Source organism: Phaenicophaeus curvirostris, chromosome 21 (genome assembly GCF_032191515.1).
Source record: "Phaenicophaeus curvirostris isolate KB17595 chromosome 21, BPBGC_Pcur_1.0, whole genome shotgun sequence".
NCBI lineage: Eukaryota > Metazoa > Chordata > Aves > Cuculiformes > Cuculidae > Phaenicophaeus > Phaenicophaeus curvirostris.
In genome coordinates this window covers 11,849,671-11,873,633 of record NC_091412.1, presented here as the reverse complement: position 1 = coordinate 11,873,633, position 23,963 = coordinate 11,849,671, and the positions used below count along the sequence as shown (strand labels likewise).

The 23,963-nt window shown below is 45.9% G+C and overlaps 1 protein-coding gene across 7 annotated transcripts in view; it reads right to left on the bottom strand.

Annotated features, from left to right (window-relative positions):
- Positions 1-23,963, bottom strand: part of CUX1 (cut like homeobox 1) — a 231,844-nt gene that overhangs the window by 42,223 nt on the left and 165,658 nt on the right. Inside the window, exons 15-20 of one of the 7 annotated variants that reach the window (XM_069873838.1) lie at positions 22,421-23,092; positions 21,373-21,438; positions 19,972-20,073; positions 16,993-17,819; positions 15,457-15,622; positions 14,773-14,829 (exon numbers count right to left, since the gene is read on the bottom strand). The exons of 1 other annotated variant lie outside the window; for it this stretch is intronic. In XM_069873838.1, the coding sequence (XP_069729939.1) occupies positions 14,773-14,829; positions 15,457-15,622; positions 16,993-17,819; positions 19,972-20,073; positions 21,373-21,438; positions 22,421-23,092 (1,890 nt within the window). The remainder of the gene's footprint in view (positions 1-14,772; positions 14,830-15,456; positions 15,623-16,992; positions 17,820-19,971; positions 20,074-21,372; positions 21,439-22,420; positions 23,093-23,963) is intronic. 5 more of the 7 variants (XM_069873839.1, XM_069873840.1, XM_069873841.1 and 2 more) reach the window with 5 other exon arrangements.

The window sequence follows — 23,963 nt, the reverse complement described above, 5'->3', positions numbered from 1 at the left end:
GTTCTCCCCCATTTCGGTGGGGCTGCTCGCCCTCCCTGCTGCCCCCATCTCGTTACTTGACAGAGTTAATTGCGTGTATCTCAGATTCCTACAGCAGTGGGTTTGTCCCCAGACCTCTGGAGGAGGCTTACGCTCTCTCCTGCACAAGGATAAGGTTGGTCTACACCCACACCTTGGTGCCCCTCACAGAATTGTGTTCTCCTGAACACTGCAACGCCCCGTGCGAGCGGATCGCTCTGCAGCAGCAGCTCCTGCACTGCCATGGCAATGGCTAACAGCAAATTCCACTGCTTTTCAAGCCTCTTTGTTTGTTATCCAGAGCACCATCAAATCATTGCAGACGCACAGCTTGTGTGGCACTGAAATGCATCCTAAATGCTAAAGGAAAACGCTGCCTAGGTAAAGGTGGGGAGAATGGAGCAGGGGGCACAGTATAATTGTGGTGTTCGAGGCAAATAGAAGCTTTCACGATGCTGCAGTTAAGAGAGGTTCCCTGACACACTTACATACAGAGTTGCTCTCTCACATCAGGCAATTGGACGTGTTCCCGAGTGCCGTGTGAAGGATGCAGAGGAGGCAGGCAGCAAAGCAAAGCAAAGCAAGGTGCATATAAATCCTTCAGGCAAGAGGGATCCTACAAATCTGATTTCTTTTTTCCATTCACCCTGGGTCATCGTACAACTGAATATAAACCCAGCAAATGTTATTTCTGTATCAGAGCAGCAAAGGAATTGTACAGTAAATTTGCTCCGATTCACCCATGCGCGGGGCCGATTTGGCAGATCATCCATCTTGCTCACTGTGCACTGTCAGGGACAGCAGGAATTCCCCACATGATAAACAGATTTCTTCGCAGGTCTGTGTCCTTTAACCCACTGCAAGGTCAGAACGATGGCTGCCAAGCTAATAAACCGCACGGCACTCACTCAAGCTCCCTCTAATTTTGTCCCTTGTGCCAGCTTATACAAATCTTACGGAATAACTGGAGCAGCAGCAAATTTCCTCCACAATTCCTCATCTGTGCGCTGCGAGCCACACGCAAACGCGAGCGCAGACCAAATCCAAAATCCAGCCCCAACCACAGAGGACTAAACAAAAGCATCTCCCGATGCCGCCTCCTCCCTCTCCTCTCCCTGCCCAGCCTAATTAGGTAAACAGCAAAGGTAATCAGTGTTATCAGCCAGCGCGGACATGCTCCGTGCTGCTCATATATTAGCTTATTTATTTTTTATATCACACATCAAGAGCTTACTTGAATTTCATTTTTAAGACCAATCTGCTGCTTATTTACTCCAAAAGGTAGGATTATCCGAGTCTAATTTTGGAAGGCAGTACAGATGACGAGCTGCCTGCCCCCCACGACGCACAGAGATTTCAGGAGGCATCGTGCGCATACACCACAAATAACTCAAATACGTTCCCCATTCATTTTTAGCATTTTTCCCTTATGGAATGACATTTTCAAGATCACATAAATATTTGAGGAAAAGATCCATTATTTGGAAAAGTCAATTCAATAATCAAATAACGCAAACACTTCCTGTTAATCTACTTAAAAAATTAAACACACATTTTGAGTACAAGTGACTGCTGGCAGAACAAAGGAGAAAATTGACTGTATTCACTATTTAACTGTCAATCCACAGCCGTTTCACATGCTCTATAAAATAATTTTTCTGTATTCACGTCTCTCAGATTCCTCACAGAACAAAGAAGGAAATTCAGGACATCTGAAAAAATACATAGTAAGATTTCAAAAGTAGGATTGAACATTTCCAATGAAAACAATGCATTGAAAGCTTATTCCTTTAAAAAGTGTTCTGCTTTTTTAAGCCCACACTTCACTGAAGGACATCATTAACTTAAGAACGATCTGATTTCTTCTGAGTGCCTAAGTGATGCTCACTGAAGGTTTGCATGTGTGTATGGAGAGGACGAGAGGATATCGTCACTGCGAACGTGACACTGCACCACGGGAGGCTGAGGGCCTCCCACCATTCACAACCTGCAAACCTTCTGCCATCATTTATTGACGAAGGCACTTTCATAAATACCAGATAAACTCTGCTCTATCAAAAGGCTGTTGCATTTTGCTCCCCATCAGCCTGTATCCAGGTAAAAACCTGCAGCAAAAGCCCAAAAGCTTCAAGAACAAGGTGATAAAAGTCAAGAGCTGGATAGATCTAGAGCATCCCGAGCGATGAGAACACTGCAGAACTTGGGATTATTTTAAGTCTCGGGAAGCCACAGAAGCGAGGCACAGCCTGGGCTTTGCAGAGGACGGGAGAAAGGTCTCCAACAGGACCTCCCCATCTACCCTGGTAGAAAGACAGTCGACTTTTGTGGTCTCACACTCCTCAGCACAATGGATGAAGCCAAACCGTGCTTTGGTCCCATTCACCACCTACACATTCTCCAGGTCTTCTATCATGACACTGCTTTGGAAAACATTAAAAAAGTCTGAAGACAGAGTTCCGGCCTCAGTTCAACAGTTACAGCAGTTTTCCTGAACTTAACATCAGATTTTCTCATTCTTCTCCAACTACATAATTTCCCAGCCCCATGCTGGGGTCAAGTCCCCCGTACTGGATCCCGGGTCCTGAATCGCTTCAACTCAGGCTGTAGAACATTTTGGACTACGACTACCCCTCTGTTGGCCTCCAAATTACCTGAACACGCTCCCTGTCAGACAGCATCAGCCTGACACATCCCTCTACAATGTCTGATCATGTTCTGCCACCGTAACATGATGAAATCCATGTAGGGTGTAACGAACCACGGACTGCGCTGGGCTCTCCTCCTGCAGCACCCCAAGCCCTGCCAGCATGGCTGTATGACATTTAATTACATTCTGCAGAACTGCTGGGCTCTGGTGAAGAAGGACTATTTCATGATTGCGATGAACAGAAGCTCTTCTTGCCACAGGACGTAACCTAGCATGGCTCTCTATACAAAAGCAGTGGTTGAGCTCAGATCTGCTTCAGCTGGATCCTCCTTCTGAAGCCCAGGACACCCCAGATGCAAAGATTTACAGGTGATACCTGCTACAACCACCCCAGAAGACCACGGATTCCGACCTGACCTGACACCAGTCCCACACGGATGCCCCTCAGCAGAGGTATCTGCATGACAGAGCCATGCTGAGACAGGGATACGGTGTCACCGGTCCCAGAGGCACCACGCTGCTGTCTGCCAGCACAGGCAGATTCCTCCCATTTATTTCCTTGCACATATTTTGAGAGTGGAATGTTTGCAACCTTTGCTCAGACGCTGCCTCACCTCCTGCATCCATGAGCACTTTGCATTGGCTTGTAAATCCAAGGTTCAGAGATTTGAACAAAAGCCTCTGAATTCACAAGCATAAACCACAAGCTGCACGCTCCAAGCCCCTCGTCCCAGAACTCGTCTGGCTGAAATGAGCACTCGGTGCTTCCCCAGCCCAGGAACCGCTGGGACAATGAGCTGCCCAACCTTTGCTGCCAGCACAACCTCAGCTAACAACCTGCCAAAGGGACTCCTGGGGAACCAGGTACAGAACGTGGAGAAGATGAGGAAGATCATGCAAAACACAGAAGGCATTCAGGGGCCTCTAAAAGGATTATGAGCAATATTATATTCTAAAGACAGCAGGCAGACAACAGCTGCCTTAACTTTCAGAGCAAAGTGGATTGAAAAAGCAGATCCACTATAATTTTCAGAGACAAATCTCTGTAGTTTATCTGATCCACTATTTAAATTTCCATACACAGCCCTCTATCTGCAGTAATAATAACCTAAATTCCATTTAGTGTTCATTTGAGCAGTCAGGATAAAGTCATTTCTTATTATCTCCCCACTGTGTAAAAAACAGCTTGAAGGTAGGAAGTCAGCAAGCATTTTCACCAAAAAGTAATTATTGTAAGTGACATTTTTACTGCTGGCATGCCATAAGGCGAACTGCGCATTTGGAAGGACAAGTTGCTAAAACAAATTGACAGGGTACTCTGTGACATTCCGACAAGAACCCAAACATGATTTAACTGGCGCGTGGTCTGATGCTCCACTTCTTGCTCTGTCCAACGCTCTGGCTTCAGGTCCGTGCCAAACCAGCCAAACCCAGAGTCCCCTCCCGAGGAACCGCGGGATCCACCACGTCCCGAGCCGAGCACGGAGGCAGCGAGGCATCCCACGCTCTGCTCATTCCCTTTATGGCAAATTAGGAGGGAAGATGAAAGCAGACAAATATGGACAGATTTCTCAGCAACCTCTTAAAAGAGCATTTGCTACTCCAGGGCCTGCGTTTACCTCCTCGTGCAGCTGAGTTAATGGACAACAACAGGCCTGGCAGGTTGCCCGAGACCCAAGTGTCTCACACTGGGACTGGATTAGTTTCTGCCTTCCCCGATGACTGGGCTGTCCATTCTATCCGAGCTGGAGACCAAAAACTGGGGTACATCGTCCTGAGAATCACGACCTGGTCACACGGCTGATCAGGGGCAACATCTCAGGACAGCCCTGCTGCACCTTTTCCCAGGGCCTGAACATCACCATCATTATTTTTCTCTGATCTTGTGTTCACTGCCACCTTTAGCAATGGCTCTTGGCAGGGTCTTCTAAACCACGCTAACAGCTCTCCTCGCTAACAGTGGAGCAGCACAGGTTTGAAATACAGAACAAATCCGAGCTGTACTTGTGGCACCGCTCTGCAATCCATCCCTCTTCTGGCTAATTAAAAGACAATCACAGAACCATGGAATGGTTTGGGTTGGAAGGGACCTCACAGCCCACCCAGTCCCACCCCTGCCATGGGCAGGGACACCTCCCACTGGATCAGGGGCTCCAAGCCCCATCCAACCTTGAACCCCTCCAGGGATGGGGCAGCCACCCCTGCTCTGGGCAGCCTGGGCCAGGGCCTCCCCACCCTCATCGTAAAGAATTTCTTCCTCGTGTCTGAATCTCCCTCGTTCCAATTTAAATCCATTCCCCCTTGTCCTACCACTCCATGTCCTTGGAAAAAAAGTCACTCCCCAGCTTTCCTGGAGCCCCTTCAGCTACTGGAAGGTCACTACCCGTGAAAGCTGAATGTTCTCTCTCAGGCTGCGGTTTTGGTGGATTTACTGCGGTGAGTGAGCCTTGGCTAGTCACAATTTGCAAACTAATGTGGCTTGGGAAAATACGATCTTCCCTAAAGTTCTAAACTCCCCTGGCTATAGGCAGGGAGCACGCAGCCCTCCCTGCAGGGTCTGTAACGACACGAGGGACGCAGCAACGTGCAGCTGGAGTCGCAAGCGCTTGCTCTAGTCATGGTTATGGATTCCCACCCTGGTCGTGGAGAGTCTGTTTGTTTCACCAATGTTATAACTTTGGGGAAAATGTTCTCTTGAGTCTTGACTCAGAGGGAAATCTGATGTGGGCAGGGGGAGCGATCAAAAGGAAACCCCTGGAGGAAAGCAGATGTGTGCATGTGTGCACCGAACACGGAGGAAACTGGCTTTGTTAGCTCTGAAATTACTGGGGCAGCGCTAAAAATAGGGAATACGTTAAATGACAGGAGAACATGAAACTATCCAACAAAGCTAAATGCTGGAAATACTTGAATACAACTGTTAGAAGTACTTGAAAAAAACTTGAAAAAGGCAGAGCTGCACTGCAATCTATCGGACTGTGACCAGAGAGCAGCCCCGACGCAGCCGCACTGCGGAGAGAACTCGCAAGCGGCGGCGAAGGACACTTCTGAGATGTTCTCCAGGGAAGCAGGAGGTCTCTACAGTCACGACTAAGCACTATTTTACAATGAATGCAGGGGGAAAAAGGAACTTGTGAATTTTTTAGCTGGCTGCAGAGACAACTGGGAAACACCAGAGCCATCCTCAGGCCAGGCCCCCAGCCCTCAGTGGCCAAGGGCTGATGCCTTCGGAAGAGGTAAACGGCACAGCAAGCCCGGAGGGAGAACCTCCTCCAATGCCTGCTCACACAGAGCTCCCGGAGCCCAGAGCAGGGGCTCCGCATTGAAGAGTGAACGATAATTTTTGGTTTTTATGTATCACCTATAAACAACTAAAAACCCCTCTCTTAAAAAGAAAACAGATTTTAAATTAGGTGATGAATGGCAAAATTATGGCTGCTTTAGAAGACCTCGCTCTACTCTGCTAATCTTTATTTAAAATTCAGATTTCTCTGTGTTTCTGTAATTCAGAAGTCAATATTTAGAAATAACTGCTGTAAAATATTTTCAATAACCTTATTATTAAAACAGCTTGTGTGCAGAAACTTTATTAAAGATTTTCTGAATATTAAAACAAATATGCCATGAAAGCAATCAATCAAGATGCCACAACCCCACACGGTTATGTTTTTAGTATAATGAAAATAAACACATACGCATTACCTTTTGGAAAACAGAGTCAGAGCTTGCAGAGGTTCTGCTGCAGTTTACGGGCTCTTTCTGGCTCGCTGACCTGATGATTTGAGACTAACATCAACGTGTTACCATGTTCGGGAGTGTTTGTCATCCCCCTCTGCCATAACCCTGAGTATGAAGGTATTTCATTGAATCACAGAATGGCCTCAACTGGAAGGGACCCACAAGGATAATGAGTCCAACTCCCGACCCTGCACAGGACAACCCTAACATCCACATCATATAGTGAGGGTGTTGCCTACGTTGTTCTACACCCTCCTTTGAGTCGTGAACCTCTTCTCTGCTCCAGTCGAGGGGAAGAAGCAGAACGCAGATGCACCCCGTGCACCGCATTTCAATCCATCTCCCCTACCGAACAATGCGGACATTCACGTCCATCCATACGGGATGGATCCGAGACTAACGAGTGCTCAGCACTGAAGCCCTATCCAACATCCACAGTGGTTGCTCTTCATCTCCGAGGAAAGCAGTGGACGAGGAGTGACCCTGAGCATCCCTGTACGAACGCGCTCCTCTCCGGGAGGAGCACCGGCCAAAGCATTGAAACAAAATGACATTTACATTGTACGCAACAATATTATAGAAGCTATTAAGGTACATTATTTTACACATCCTCATAATCTCGCCATACTGCTTTACTTAATTTGTGATAAAATTGTTGAGAAAGGGTACTTAATGTAGGACAGTCAGTAAAAGTAATTTATCATCTTCCCGCTTCGGTGCTCACGTTATCAGCGAACTCATTTTCTGCATTCATCATGCAATCAGCCTATTATTTGCATATTAATCAGGCAGTGGACCATGAAAGAGCCGCATCCCAGCCAAATGCTGCACTATCTCAGGAGGAACACTCAGTAATTATCATACATCAGTGTTATGATGTGGTAATTGATTATAACATCTTTCTGTTGCCCCTGGGGAGTCCCACTGCTAACCCAGCTCCAGGCACTCTGTGCGGATTTTTCTCTGAAAATTAGAGAAACCATCGTTGCCCTTTTATTAATCTTTTTTTTTACCTTTACAGCAGACAGTGCTCTGAGTGTTTCCAAGTTACTTTTGACTTTTTTTTTCCCCCTTCCTTAAATGAAACCTTCATTAGGAAAAGGACCCACCCGCCTCAGATCACTGAAAAGTAAAAACCCCCAAACCAACCCCCGGAGCAGAACTGCTGAGCTCGTTCTCGCTCGCCCCCTCTGCCAAGGTCTGGTGGCTGTTTAGGTGCTGGCATCGCCTGCTCGATGCCCTTCCCCACCACACAACAAAATGTCGCAACTTCAATAGACACTAATTGCAAAGTTCACGTAACCGCAGTGAAGCTGCTTTATTTAGGTGCCAAATGAGAGGCTAATTTTGGTCCTCTCGTAAAGGACAAATGAAACATCTGCCAGTTCAAACTCGCACTATTTTTAGGACCCGAGTTCCAGAGGGGTAAAAGAGAGAGACAAACATGAACCACAGTCACGCTGCAGCCCGTCTCACACCTCTTCATGGGCGCCAAGTGGGTAGCGAGGGCAGCTCCTGCCCGGCCCCCAGCCCAGCCTCCCTTCTCCCAGCGCGGGGATGTCCCAGGAGGGGAGCCCGGAGGGAACCATCGCTCAGCACACGGCACAGAAACGAGCTTTGGCCGGGAGAGCTGGTGATTAGCCCTCGGGGACGAGGCTGCTCTCCTCACAGCTCGCTGTCCTGGCCAGGCTCATCACAGAGACCCTTTGCCCAGCTCAGGTTTTGCCAACAAACAGCTTCAAACAGTGCTTGAGTCATTCTGGGGAACCATCCCTCTCTTCCATCTCGCTACAGGGCATTACGGACACAGCCAAAGCAACCAGCAGCTTTGAAGTTGCTATCAGCAATTATCTTTGACAAGTATAAATGTGGGACATGGACTGTTTCCTCCTTTCATTAGGCTTATTAATTGGATATTTTTCTATTTTCACTTTTATTTAAATTTGATCTCAAATTCGCTTTGCTTTGTGTCCAATGCAAGTTGTGTTTCTCATCCATTTAAAATATCACTGGATTCTTTCATTCGCCGTTTCCCTGGATGGCTGCTGGCAAATTCAAACCCTCCAACACCCAACAAATCAGAGACAAATTCACCCATTTTTCTCCTCTCCTGCTGCACCCTAACGCACAGGCCAGGCTTGAAGGTAACCTGGAAGACATTAATTTTCTGGCAATTTTCTGTTTTTTTCTTCTTGGGAATAATTTGCTCCCAAGCAATAAATAACTCTCTAATCAGAGCCGTTCGAGTCTAACAGGCTGTTTATTTCCCTCTTTCAGAGCTACCTGGTGGAGGAGACAGCTGCCTCCCAGTTCCATCCCCATTTTAAGACTGCAATAACAACCTGCACACCTTTTTCACAGTATTTTGGAAGGAAAATAGCCCATTATCTGTTCTTTGCATTGAAAGCAAGGTAATTTCCAGCCAGAGGAGGAGCATTTTGTCATTAGCTGAGCAGCGGTAGTGCTGCTGCCCGGGGACGGGAGGGTGTGATGGGGGCTGCACCCACCGGCGGCAGCCGCGGGGACCGGACCTGCCACCCCCTCCTTTCCCCACAAGCAACCAGAAGACCAACAGGAGCTTCTGCCAGCTGCCAGAGCCTCCTGTTACCAACAGCAAAATACCCGCTCCCTCGGGAGCAGAGCCTTCCCGACCTCTTCTGCAGCTGCCAGCCCACGGGGGACAGATCCTGGCCGTCACCCCGGCTTCTGACCCCCCTGGAGCTGCCTGGCCTTCCCTGCGCCACAGCACGACTGCGACGGCCTCGCCGCCGTTTCACTGCTGCTCCAGTTATTTTTGTGTTTGCCTTTCCAATGGATCAGCTCCTCGTTTTCCACCCAGCTCCTCTGTGGTTTGCAGCTGGCGCGTGAAGCCCCTGCAAGGAGGAGAAGTAGTGGGGTCCCTCTCCAAAGGAGGCTGCTCAGCTCTGAAGCGGAAGGAAAAGAAAACACCGATAATAAATAAAATAAAGTAATAAGTAACGAAGTGACGAGGAGTGGAATTTACAGAGCTCTAATATTCAATCGTTTCCTTTAAACAAGGCCTGGAGAGAGTGCAAGGGAGCTGCACGCTCCGATTGAAGCTGAGGTTGCAGTGGAAGCGCTCACCCACAAACCAACTCTCAGGCTACCTGGGATCCCATAAGCTACCTGGGAAGTGTGGCAGCAATGGTGGTCAGGAATGTTCTTTTTTTCATTAACTTGAAAAATATACCCATACACTAATTCTAATCGTTAAAAAGGAGACTCTGAGACCGAGGCACTCCTGTGCCTGGTGCAACGCTACTGCCGAGCCAAGTATGAGCTCCTGCTTGGAGATCCCTTCCTACACACAAAAGGGGAGAGAGCGTAAAGCACATGCATTCCCAAAGAACCACAGAACTAAACAGCTCTAACCGGACTGGGTAACTTCTCCAAAATGAATGATATGAACCAGAGTGAATTAAATTCCACTTCGGAATCCAGCACCAGTCTCCTCTTTGCTGGATTAATGCTGAAAGTGTGTTGGTGCTTCTCCATCGTCATTCAGCTGCAAGGAATATCTGCCTAGAAAACAGCATTCACTCTCGGATTATATATTTTACTTTCGCACTTCTGTAATGGTAAAGCCATGACCACAATGAGGATGGAGCCATCTTCTGCAAGTTTAATCACTGGGTGGTTCAATGGACAGAGAAGAATACAACCGGGACAGGAATTTCTCTACCAATACTGACCATTGGCAGAGCATCACTGACAAGGAAAGTCCTATGGCCACGCGGAACAGCCTGGGGGGGACAGAGCGAGGCAAGAGGCAGAAAGGACCAGCTGATGGCCAGCAATGATGGCCAATGTTATATTAAGAACTAACTTGAAACACTGGCTTCACGCTGTGTTCCCAGGATGCAGCAAGGTGCCTTGACAGTGATTCTCCCAGCTTTATTGATAGCAGGGGGGCTGCCAGGAAGGTTTTCAGGGTCCAAATGTCAGGGAAATGGCACAGAATATGATCACACACATTACAGACAGACTACAGCAGCTGCCTGTGTGTGGAGCCAGCTGATATCCAAGGGTTTGAAATGAAGATAGCAACAGCCAACTGCTCCTGAGCTGCAACCTCCACAGAAAGAACAGGGAAACTTCATCAGAGCCCATTTCAGGGTCTGCATAAAGAGAACTGTCAGGCTGACTCAGCTGTTCAGCCCCGAACTTTACAAATGCGTTTGTACCTAGCACAAAAGGAGACAGCCTTCTCAACAAAACAGACTCAAATATCGGTCATCAAACATAACCCATCTCATCTATGTAAGGAATTCTTGCCGTGCAACCACTCAGCTATTAAAAGCCTTGTGATCTCCCTTCTCGTCCAGTTTATAGACTGCATCAACCACAAATATTTCATGTCACGCAGTTTTATTAACCAAGAATTCCAGCACATAACTGCACTCCCTCCCTCCTTGTGTGATCTCAAGGTACTGAGGATTCAGCCGCCAATCCTACTTGTGCTCTGAAGCACCATCTCGGACAGCGCCGCTACTCCAGACAAAACCACACAACCAAGGAAATAATCATGAACACGGGTGGGGGGTCAGAGCTTCTCCACTGCCTCCATGTGGCCAGGGAGCTTTTCCCATGAGGGCACCAGGGTGGTAATCCTGAATGGGAACCGTACGCCTGAAACGCCCTCCCTCCCCACCGCGGAGAGCGATCCGCGCGTCAGCATCCGCCTGTTGTGAGGGGAATGGGAAGATCTGCCCAGGACACAGCCAGCCACCTGCCTGCTCAGCAGCTCCTGTACTGGAAAACATTACAGAAATAAAGATATAATGGATACCCGGGTTTGTCATCATTCCACACGGCTGTGAATATCCTAACTACTGTAAACCAGATTGCATTCTGATTTTTTTCAGATTTCCTCTCCCAAGGGATGATAAAAAGTAATCTCCCTGTTGTTACAAATGTTTTATTTTGAAAATAAACCCTTTATGCATGTTTCAGTTGATCTAAATACAGTAGATCTTGGGTATTTAAATCACCAGATAATATGCAATTATCTCAAGCTAGATTCTGATTTTGAAACAAGCTCTAATTAGCTCCCCATTTTATGCTGCTATAATCCTTTCTTCAACTCCCATGAGTGTTACTATTGCTAAGCAGCATGAGGTTAGGAATGATGGATGATACCCAGAAAGGAAGACAAACAAAAGGGAAATTCAAAATCCCCGGAGATCACCCGCAGCTGTATCGGCAAATGAAGATTTCCACATTAGGTCATAAGACGACCCTTACAGAAACACAGACCAAAAAGGCTCATCTTCCTCCCACTGAGTATTTGCAAGTCTTTAATGTAGTATAGAGAAAGTACATGTCCTTCACAGAGGATAAACACAAAAGTGAAGAAAAACGCGGCTTTCCTGGGAGCAGCTATGAAATCAACAGCGCCGGGAAAGAAACTTTGTCTTCGTGCCCAAAAGATGCTCAGTAAAGACACAAAACCCCATGATAAAACAGTAAGAACGACATATAGGACAAGCAGTTAGAAAAATACCTAAGCACACAACCCTTCTGCTGGCACGTGGCTCCCGTCCAAACCCAGCTCCGACCATCAGCAATGCAGCTAAATAAGGGCCAAATTCATCAGGAAAAATGCTGATGCACTTGGGTGACACTAATTCCACTTTTTTTCTCCGTGTGATTTGGTCTGTGCTTTTGACACATAAATCATTAAATAGGCAGATTTACCCAAGGGCATCAGAGCAGTTAGGTGGAAAGAAACACACAGCAGAAACGTTCAGAAGGGCGCACTGATACTATTTTTGACCACGTAGGGTACAGGCACCATTTTTGTGTAAAACTTGTTCCTCAAAACTTGCAGAAAATCACCAAAGTCTTGATGAAAGGTCACAGGCAAAATATACAGATATATCTATATAATCGCTGGCAATTTTGGTACTGACTCGATTTTTTGAAAATCCATAAATACAGCTTGCAAAGAAGATAAACAAGCCTGGCTTCTTTTGCTATTTCAAAATACATACATGCATATATATACACATACTGATTATCCATTTACCCCTACATATAAAAGACCGATGGGTCCCTCTGTCCACATGTGACAATGGAAAACTACACAAAAGCACAGATGTTTATGAATGAGGTGCTAATCAAAACCTTATGATCCAGAAGTGTAACTAACTGGGTCAGAAACCCAGCAAATCTTGCTAGTTTGATAGAGTGGTGCCAAACGGTAACGAAAATACTCACAGCTCATAAAAGCCGGAGCTGTTCCTGTGCCTGTTGACACTCCGTACACTGCAGACTTTCTTGGCAAGGCACTCAGGAGCCACTGCCTGTATTAGTTTAATTTCACTTCTTTCCCTTCATGCATTCAACAAGTTCCAATCCAATTAAACTGCATGGAGAAGGCTTTTCTCGTTTTCAGATTGTTCTGATTCATTTCTGCTTTACAATTACAAGTACGCAACCTTTTCTGCCTTGATTTGCCTGGGAAATGTCTCAGAAGACCAGAAAATTGGAGCTGCTTTTTTTTTTTCCTGCCCTGCAGTGGTGGATCTTTTGCAAATGCATAATTATTATTACCTTTTCCAAACTGTTTGCTGCGCTTTTAATTACAGAACAGCTGCTAATAAAAGAAAATTACCCGACTGCCCTTCCTCATTCAAATAACCTGGTTTCGCTCTTTTGTTCTGTGTGGTGTCACAACCTCCCTTACTCCTTTCTACCAGGAAAAGGATGCTCTGCACAACGTTTTTATTTTTAATCATTGGAAAGGAGGAAGGAGAGGGCACGAGCCCACGTACTCATTTCTAAGTCGGCTTTAAGGAGGGCGGTCATCAATAATCTGATTTTATTAGCTGATAGGAACGTGTCGCCTCACCAAATATGAGAGCTCAAGGGCAGGAACTGACAAACGAGATCAGGAGTGTGGGAGGGGAGCAAAACATCACAGCAGCACAACTGAACTTCCTGGAGGAAATTGCTTCCAGCTACCAGCAATCCCCCCGGGAATCCGTAAGGTGGTTGGATTTTAATACTATGGGCTTGTCTTTCAATCTTTTCTAATTACAGTTAGTCATAAATATGATGATTAGCAATAACAATGCAGCCTTTTCCCAGCTCCTCTGATTTCAAATTCCTCTTAAAATGGCTACAATTAATTACTCATTTTTTCCATGCTGTCTCAGGCATTTGTAAGTGTAACAGTTACTCTGGCACAGCACTGATGCTCACAGAAGTAGTCACCGCCACGCTTTAATGAACAGCAGCGTGCAAAACGTCGCAGGAAATTTCCATGTTCACTAAGCGCTGGGCTACAAGTAACAATAGCTCTATGATTGCAAATAATCTTTTCCCATTTCGGTTTTGTTTTCATGGCTTGTTTTTACCAGAGGCATTTTTTTTTTGCTTTTATCTATTTATTTTCAACCGTTCTTAAGACTAACACGGATTGAATATCATCACGGATTTTCTGCTAGTAAAATCTTTTACAATGCAAACCAGTTTCCCTCTAGAGCGAGCAAAGGCAGTTGGTTGGGATATTCAGAATAAAACCAGCAAGCTCCGGAAAAAAAAAAAAAGCGTGTTTCAGACTGGCAGAGGAGAGCAGAACACAGCCCTCCTCCCTATCCTGAAATGCAAGAACTCTCCAACACGGGCACTGGCTGTGAGTACTGAGCAGGGTACGAGGGTTTTTCTCAAACACAAACCAGCCCCAGCGCTTTACGCTGGCTCAGCCCAGAACTGCTAGAGAGTCTGTGTGGGTCGAGTTTGGTATCTGCCAGTTGGGCTGCTCCAGCCTCTGTCCTCGGCTGGGGACACCGTACAAACCTCCAGCCCTTCCCTCCGCCTTCACACCCCTCCCGGCTGCATCTGCTATTTCCAAACGGAAAAGGGAGGGAGAAAAACAGGTCAGCTTGGAATATGTAACAAAGCTTGAGAAAGAAAGACGTAACGTGGTCTTTTCCCCACCTTTGAATTAACAAAGCAGATTTTGTGTAATGAAAGTGGAAAAACCCCACACCGTGGAGGGAGGCAGTGGGGGTAGGCGGCTCGCGTTACAAACGAGAGGCTTGCTTCACAGTCATTGTCACACAGCAGCTGATAAGCTGAACTATGGGAAAAAACCCTACAGAGCCAATGATCTCCCAGATCAGAGTCTCTGCACCTCAGACATGCAGCTAAATACGTGTACTGCCTGCGTCTGCCATAGCAACACGGAGAGAACGAGGAATTAACTGCATTAATACAAAAATTGAAGCGTCTCCCGTATGATCCAACAAACCGTGCGAAACCTCTTGGCATCAAAGCAACAGAAACGTAACAACAGCACAGAGAATTATTTCAGAGCAAATCATTGAAACCAGGTGATTTACCTGAGCTCGCACATCCCTGCTGGAGGGAATCCTGCAATGATGTCACAGAGTGAAGGACTAGATAAGAGAGGAGAGGAAAATCAGGGAACAATAAAAGGAGATGCCAAACCACAAACCAAACAGTAAGCAGGCTCAACAAACAGCAAAGTGCACGCTGCTCGTTTCAGTCAGTGGCATTAAGGGTACAGCCGAGCCAGACTCTACTCTGGCCTTGCAGTATCAGTAGGTGTTAGGGTAAGAGAGAGCCACAATAAAAGTGCAATTGCAACCCAGCATCCCCCCTTTAAAGCTTAGTTCTTCTAGCTCACCTCCTGTGAAAGCAATCGATATTGTCCTAGGAACAATAACGATGCCCTACCCAATCCTCAAAAACAGCACACAAGATTTTCCAGCTATTTGGCCAAATTTTTTTGAGGTACGTATCACATTCATGCCTAGGTAATATCATCCTGATTAGGAACTTGATAACTGCTGCTTATCAATTACACATAAATGAGTGCTTCACTGGTAAGCGTTCCCAGCGCGTTCCCCTAGGGACTGGCCGGGCTGCGAGGTGGACGCTGCCATTCCCAGCACTGCCCCGACCAGTGCCGGGCGCAGGTCTCGCTTACTGCAAATTAAAAAAAATACCCAACAAAGATTTCTTCCTCCTCAACTCAAACAACACAGTGGAATGTTAATTACCTTGTCCTTGTTGCTGCCCTTGTGCGGGCAGGACACACTGTCCCAGCTCACCATTCAACCAGAGCTGCATACGAATAAACGGTTCTCGGCCTTTTTGGGTCAGTTTGCTCCATGGCTTTGGCCTGGAGAGCATGTCACTGACACTTCCTTGGGACAGCCCCAACACCTGAAGTGAAGCAACCAAGAAGGGCACGTTAAGACATTGGATGTGGAAGGTGTGATTCAAGTCACTGGCTTCCTTTACTGCTAATCCCTCAGGCCAGTGTTACACGGACAATCAGCAAAACGACATCTGCACGTGATCAATGGAAACGCTTTTCTCCTGCCATGGAGCGCGGGTTATTCCTGCAGGAATGCAGCGGCAGCACAAACGCAGGAGGACGGTGTGAGATTTGCATGCTTTTCATATTTCATGTCAAACAGTTTCGTCAGTTCTAACAGGAAAAACACCGTGTCCAGGCACACCCAGGCAGATGAAACAGGTGGTGATTGGCACGGGTTTTGTTCTCAAACAGAAATAATTGGGACTTTTGAGACTAAGCCTCTATCTGGTGGATGTTTTCAGTCTGAATTACAATGATGTGTGTTTTCACCTGCAGCAGTGGCAGCTCCATGTAAGCAAATATTTAAGAATACAGCCAGCTGCGGCAAAAGGGGATTTCAGACAGGCAGAACACAATTACTTGCCTGGAATTCAGCACAGGTACAGGGTGAAAAATCATACCTAACAAAAGCTGCCACGGGATCTGTAATGACCTCAAGAGGTCAGGTTTTTCATTTCACATCTTAGTAAAAAGCTACGAGCGTGACGCCAGCTCCCATTATACCATTATGTTGATTCAGTTCTTTCTATAAAGAAGAAACACCAGATGTCCACAACTTCTCATAGCCTGGGAAGTGTGTCCTGGTGGTCGGGGACCTGCCTGAAACCCCACGTGTTCAGTGCTTAAGGCCCCCAGTGGGAAAACTTCAGAAGTCTTATCTTGCACATGTAACTGTGATCAAACAGTGCTTAAAATGTCTGAAAGCAGCCTAAGGTACCAAGCACCACGTATGAAAAATGACTGCGAATTCTTGACTCGGGACTAAGGAGAGGCAGGGGATTTTCTGTGCGTTTGTTTAAACACCCTTGTGCATATCTCCAAATGTTAAAAAAAATGGAAAAATGTTCTTGTGTCCATAATCTCCACTTCTAACAAACGTAGAACTCTCCACTCGTGACAATGGTATTACTCAAATATTCCACAAATTCATTACATTAAGCATGAAACACTGAGCCTCAATAATACTTGCTCCTGCTTCCAACCTTTCTGACTGTGGGCCCCACTGTTGGCTACAACGGCTGGAGCCAATCCTGGTATAGAACCCTACGCAACTCACAAAAATACAGAATTTATGCTTTCCTTTGTGAGCTTATTTTTTCAATACTAAACATTGGAAGCAACAACATTTTCCCATCAGACAAACGTGCCATATTGCCCTCTGTTAAACCAAGCTCTGCCCCAAGGTGTAACACGAGATTAACCGGTTCTTTACCTTTTCCCCAAAGATCCTTTGGCAGATGCCATTCTTTGCTAGCTTTTCTTTGACCTGCCGCGTTAGCTCTATCGTATCCACCTCCTGGTACATATAAATCTCATACTGCTCGGGTGTCAGTGGAGGAACCGAAGGTTTGGATGGCTTTGACAAAGACACGATAGGGGATGAAGGGAGGGGGCTATTCTGCGGTGTCTCACTGCGACTCGCCCCAGTCATGCTCAATTCAGAACTCTGGGAGTACGGAGATTCCGCGTTTGGCCACTCTTTCCAATACTCTGAAGAAGACGGTCCTTGGAGCTGGCTACGATCTGGCCTAGTCTGATTGCTGACCTTTTCTTTTCCACCACTGGCTTCCTCAACTTTTATATCTTCGGGAAGAGCTGTATTTCTTCTCTCATGCTGCACAGTGTTCCACCAATGGTCCTTCCATACACCACCACGTCCCAACTCATTTTTAACATGCCTCAACATACCCTGGGCAGAATCACTTATTCCATGAAGCTCTAACCCAGGCGCCTCCTGCGGCTCCTTTTTGAGCCCAGAGAGGTTCTGCAACGCAGAGATACTGGAATCAGTGACAGATGAATGTTTCTTCAGGGATATGGCCAAAGGAGAATAGCTGGAAACCGAAGACATTGCAGGTGTAGATACTAGTTTGGGGGACAGGATAGAAATGTCAGCTTGAGATAAAGGTGGTGTTTTTAAGGCAGGTTCAAGGGCAGCCTGCTGTGCCTCCATTTCACGTCGGGCTTGTTGCAGAATGGATCGAATAGCATCGTCAGAATTGCCACTGCTAGATGCAGAAGGCGGCTGAGCCGGCTCAGCTATGAAAAACAACCAAAAAACTAAATGCAACAGAGGAACATGCTTTATATTCAACACATGCTACTGTACATATTTCCCTGGCAGAAACAGGGCTGCAATACATTTCTGGATGGGAGGAAGGAGTTCTCACTAAGCGAAGACTTGCACTGTTCAAAATAAGGTAGGATTTCCAAAGTTCTCCACTGGAGAATTTTTAGAGATGCCAAAGTGCTGGACATTTGCACACACAGACTCAACGCACAAGTCAAGATCTTCTTGCACGTTTCCACCATCATAAAAATTGTCCAATAAATGCCTTTGAAAATCAAGCCTTCACCTCTTCCTCCCCACCCCCCGTGGTCAATAACATTTTACGGTTTGATTTACAAAGTTATTTAACTTTTCACTTCAATCTCCACAAATGAAGGGTGATGCACACTCAGAACACAACACAGCTGCTTCACCTGGACAGACGGTTTTTACCCTCCTATGATGTAAGCAAGGTGAGTCCTTTTAGCTCCAAGAATATAACACAGAGTTGCAACAAAGCAAGAACTTCATTAAGAGACCTCATTATTTCATTTGACAAGCTCAATGTGCTCCTGCTTCCTGTCGTCTTGCTCCACAGTCCCAAATAGTGGAATACAGAGCTCTACAAGAACCAGGTGGATGCTTGGCCATCGCTCCCTTCCTTATCCCAAGACCTGGGATGGAGCCCCAGGCGCCCTTGGGAGAGCTAACACTTAAATGCAGTGTTTCAGTGGGCAACAGGACTCACGTGGGTGAGCAGAGAGTGGACTGTGGGTGGAGAATTATCTCTGCAGAGCCAGGAGGCTTTTGCAATGGCATCTGTTTCCATTTAAGAGGACCACTGAGGTCCCCAGTGCCTGAGAAGCAACTCCTCTGAAAGCTGCTCTACAAAGAGCGGGGAAAGGGAAGCACTGGGTAGTAACAGGGAACCCATCACTGCAAGAGTGGCCTCCAAGTGAAGCAAGGCTTGAAACATGCTACGTATTATTCTCCTGATTTTATGCCTCATCTGAATACATTTCTGAATTTGCCTCCCTACATTCCTTCCTGTCACACACTATAAAATACATGAAAAGTTAAGAAATGTGAAAAAAGACAGGGGGACCACCTCTTCTGCTTTATCTGCTGGTTTCATAGGGAGTCTCGAAGTCAAATTAGTATCTGAAAGGAAGACTGAGATTCTCAGCCGACACGTGCTACTGATCAACGTGCTCGCACTTCCCTGCACAGAGCCCACATTTTTCTCTCTGCAAAGATTACTTGCATTAAATTATATTCTTTAAATCGCATATTAACTCGTTGTTTAGACTTTGCCATAAGGTTAACTCACTTTTCACTTGAAAGACAACTACCCCAAATTGTAGATCAGTATTTACTTTTATAGACAAGAAGTAACGCACAGTGCTCGCTATCAGCATCAGCCCTTTAGCAGTGCTGGAAACTAAAGTTCAGAGGCCTACAGAGTAGACAGAAACGTTAACTAGGTGACAGTATACAATGAGAAATTAAACTTGTCTTGGGTTAGGATGTTAAACTAATGATGGAAGGGGAATGATGTTTGGGTTTGCCACTTCATTCACTGAATGCACCCTGTACCCCACAACAAAGTCGAGCCGAAGCTAGAATTGCGTTTGCCTGTGTTCCAGTTTCAGTGCGACGGCACCGAGTGAGTGAAACTGCTGGCTGGAACCTGACCTTCCCCCCGACAAACGCATCCCATTCCCTCTCCCATGCACTTGTGTCCCCGGGGCTTGGGTTACAGAGAAGAGAAAGCAGGGGCCCTTCCCTTTCCAAGGAGTGAACTGGTAGAAGAGAGGGTTTTGTAGCTTTGTCCTGCAGAGTGGTGTAAAGAAGGCAGAACTCTGCATGTGGAAAAAGGAGCTAAGGATTCTCAGAGTGTCACTCCCCCAGGAACGGGGTAGAGCAGAGCACTGAGCAGAGACCTGCGAAGTGTGACAGACATCACCTAATTTGCAATGTCTTACAGACAGAAACAGCCCCACTGAACCAACAAATAAATAAAAAGCTCTTCAACCCTACATTCAGGGTTTTAAGAATATAATTAACTGAGCAGAAAGCTCATGGTAATTATTTTAATAAACTTCTGAAATAAAAGAAGTAAGAGATAAGCTGAGTCCATACCTGTTTTCTGTACTTGCAGCTCCCTTTTGGCTTGTTCGAGAATGGATTTGATGGCTTCGTCAGAGCCAGACTCTGTGGTTCGGATTCTTGTGGTTATGTTACCTGAGGAAGAAAACAAAACTAATGACACCAGGAAAAACTCTATTTGTTTGGTTGCTTTTTTAACTCACACACAGACCGCGCACACACCCTGACAGTTTATACAGGACCTTTACCAACATTTACAACACCAAGAATGTACTTAAAAAAAGAAAACTATCCTTGCTGTGCAAAGCCTGCCTACTAGCTGCACTGAATGCTGACATGGTCAGAGGAAGGACTAGGGGCTCATCTGTTCCTCTTCCAGGATATCATAGAGGTTATTGTTTCCCTTTTCTTTTTGATTTTTGAGGGGGAGAGGAAACAGAAGGGAGAAGAACCAGACGGAAGAGGAAGAAAGCGAAAAGCATAAGATCAGGAATCAACTTAAAAACAGCACCAGCTGCGAGGCGAAGTCGGATGAGCGTACATTCAGCCCCAGACAGAATGAAAGAGTAACCAGATGAAAACACACACAAAGAGAAATGGTCATTTAAACACAGATCCCGTTTGAAGCACTCTCCAGCTACGAGCTCTTACTCGCTTGGTTGGGTTTGGTTTGGTTTTTTTAACCACTAAGGGGAAGAAAAGGAGGGAAACTGATGACTGTGAATGCTATTGCACTGAACTGCTTTGTTCATCATGAGGTTACCATTGGCAAGTGAGCTAGATAATTTCTGGCTGGAGTCAAAACAACCACAGTTTTGGGGCAGCCGTGTTTGTTTTTTCTTCTTCCTCTCATCTGGCTAAATGAAAAATTCTGCAACTTAGCTAGAATGAAGAAAAGTATTGATACTTCCTGTTCAGTGATAATTTATTGATCTGATGTTCACTTATTTGTTATCTTTTGCACACTCCACATTGAAGTAAGCACCACGCTAATTTATCAGCACACTAAAGTGTATTTGTCAACATAAGCTCCATGAGAAGAAAGCAGTAAATCTCGAGCAGAGGCAGCGTGTTGGATTATATGTAATTGTGCATCTTCCTCCCTCCAAAATCACAAAAATAGCAAAGAGAGCATTTCAATAGATCTGATGATTTTATAAAGCCACTTCTATCACTGATCTCCTTTTATCTGCATACACAGTGAAGTTGGGAGTGGAAAAAGTATCCAAACAGGGTTATGTTAGTACAGCAGCAGCAGAATTAGCAAAAGCAGAGTGTTCAGTCTAACCCATGGTTTGTTTTATACTTACTGTCTGTTTTTCTATCAGATTCCAGGCCAGAATCAAACTGCACAGTTTTAAGGAAACACACAGCTAAAGCACACTCCACTTCCTAGGCATCGACTGCAAAGAGAAACACCTGCCTGTGACGTACCTTCAGACCCATTTCTTCGTTTCGGTACTTCCTGAAATAGTCTGTTCAGGTTCTGGCCTGGATTCTCTGTTGAAAAACAAGTTTGGTAAGAACAAAACAATCAGGGGATGGTTGCTCTGACATCATGGGCTGTGAGATGAGAAGCTAGCAGCCTGTCCCTGCGGACGAGAGCTCGAGCTGTCCTCGCCCCTCGAGCTCGGTCGGAGCTGGAGGAGCCGGCTACTTTGGAAGAAGCAAGGCTGGCTGATTTGTTAATAAAGATTACAGCTACGTTCGGAAAGGAGATTAGAGAGATATAAATAAATGTCTAGAGATACCAAAAATGAAGAGGTTAAAGATGGGCAGATAATCCCCTCAAGTACAATCATCAAAAGGAAGAACAGATTATAAATCTAACAGCGTGCACTTTCAATTAAACAACATCTAGGAAAATCCTGCCTGTCCTTTCCAATATTTCTCGACTGTAAACAACTTACTTTTCAGTTTCTTTAAATGTAAATCTCAGTCTTTGCTGAAGATGAATCACAATGAAACACATGTTATTTCTCATAATCACTGCAGCTGTAGAGCTGCTTCAAATGCAGATTGTTTTTTAAGTACTCATCTCACGCATTACCTATGATTTTTTGTCAAAACACTTTTGGGAAAAAAATAATCACACAAGACCCAACAGAAGTCTGGTCTCACTAAACAAACGCAAATGAAAGTTCTCAAGTATTCCTGAGGGCTGGTTCCCTTCGTAGCTACCGATCCTCTTCCCTGTGCATTTAGCTCTGACCCGGATCTATTGGGGAGTGTGGGATGTGAACGTCCCTGCTGCTTGCTCCTGCTGATAAACACAAGCCAGCAGCTAATAAAAGCATAAGCAAAGATACTAACCTGCTGGAGTGCTGAGCAGCAGTGCGGAAGCTGCACTTGCTGTACCTGATGTCTGATTCAGGCAAACCCAGCAGCAACGCACAATGGCCCCGTGTGGGGAAGCTTCCAATTTGTACCATTTGAAACTAACAGTAAAATAGGGCCAGATCCTCGGCTGGCAAGCGCTTACCTCTTTGTCTACCCTGGATGCTGCGAAGAGCCAAGATGTTCTGCTCGTCCGAGAGGAACTGCTTCATCTTATGAAATGGCTCCTTGCCTCTCACAGTCAGTTTATTCCATGGCTTTGGCCGGGCTAGTATCTCACTCACAGATCCTTGCGACAGTCCCAACACATAATGTCCAAATATCCGCTGTCCAATATTGTGCTTGATCAACTGCTCTTTCACCTGACGTGCAATTTCGGCCGTGTCTATCTCCTCGCCTTCGGAGATGCTCCCAGCACTTTCTGACTGGCTGGGAGATGGGGCCATGCCATTTACGTCCGGGCTTTGTTGTAATGGACTTTGGGAAGATATGGAGTTTGTGCTGTAAGGACCTGTTGAGAAAATCATGCTTGTGCTTCCTGCTTCCTGCATTGCCTTGGAGTAGAAGGACTGCATTAGCTGGCGCTGGAGGAGAGAGTTTAGTGCAAATTTTCCTGTGGAGGCCAGGGGTAAGCTGGGGCTCGCCAGGGATGAGCTGAAAAAGTCTTGACTTAAACCCGTTGGTGAGAACTGGTGTGTACCATTAGTATTGGAAGCCTGCTCCCCCGCGTTGCGGAGCAACTGAGAAGGAGGGGAGGCCGGCAAGGTTGCAGGACGCTGACTCTCAGGCTGGTCTTTCCCTTTTCTCCTGGCTGACCCTACAAGGAAGGTCAAACATAATGCATTATGGGGGGTCAAGGAGGGAAAAACCAAGATAAAAAAATGCAAAGTTTGCCCCGCAAAGGGAAAAAGTGCAGATTTACAAGGGCCAATGATGTGGCAGTGGGAGTTTTGGTTTTGGTTTGGTTTTGGTTTCTTTTTCTTTTTTTTTCATTTTCCATAATTGAAATTTTCATAAGCCAAACAAGGCCCCCAAAACAAACAACATGCATTTCATGTTTGCACCTTTCTTGTATGTTGCAGCCTGGAGAATCCCCCTTACAAACATCAAAACTAGAACAATGACACGAAGTGCAGTTACACAGTTAAATAAATGCAGTTACAGACAGCAAGTCTCTTTTGTCTCGCATTCAAGACATTTCTCATTAGAGCTGACTGAACCCAAATGCAGCAAACATTTACATTTTGGAATGAACCAATTTGAATAAAGGAATCGCCATCAGGTGGATGCACCAAGATCATTCAGTTATAGCCATAAACCATTTCAGAATTCAGTAATCCCAGAGCCAGTGGCAACTTTTAACTTTCTTCCAGCTGCAAAACTCATAAGCATTCAAGTATCTGGAAATTCCGTGACTTGCCATTTGAAAAATGTGCACGCAAGATGTAAAAAGCCCACATCAGGAAAGCCAAACGGCAAACACTTCACTAAAATGACAGTATGTTGTTTTTCCAAGCTGACCTGCTGGTAGTCTATCTCCGTGTATCAGACAGGAAGATTATTGTGTTCTGCATGCAAACATTGTGCATAACATTGTGTGTGGGGGAAGAGACTTCTGGTGCCACGGATGAATTTGTTCCCAAAACAGAAAACGGCCTCAAACGCTACCACTCGGAACATCTTGTAAC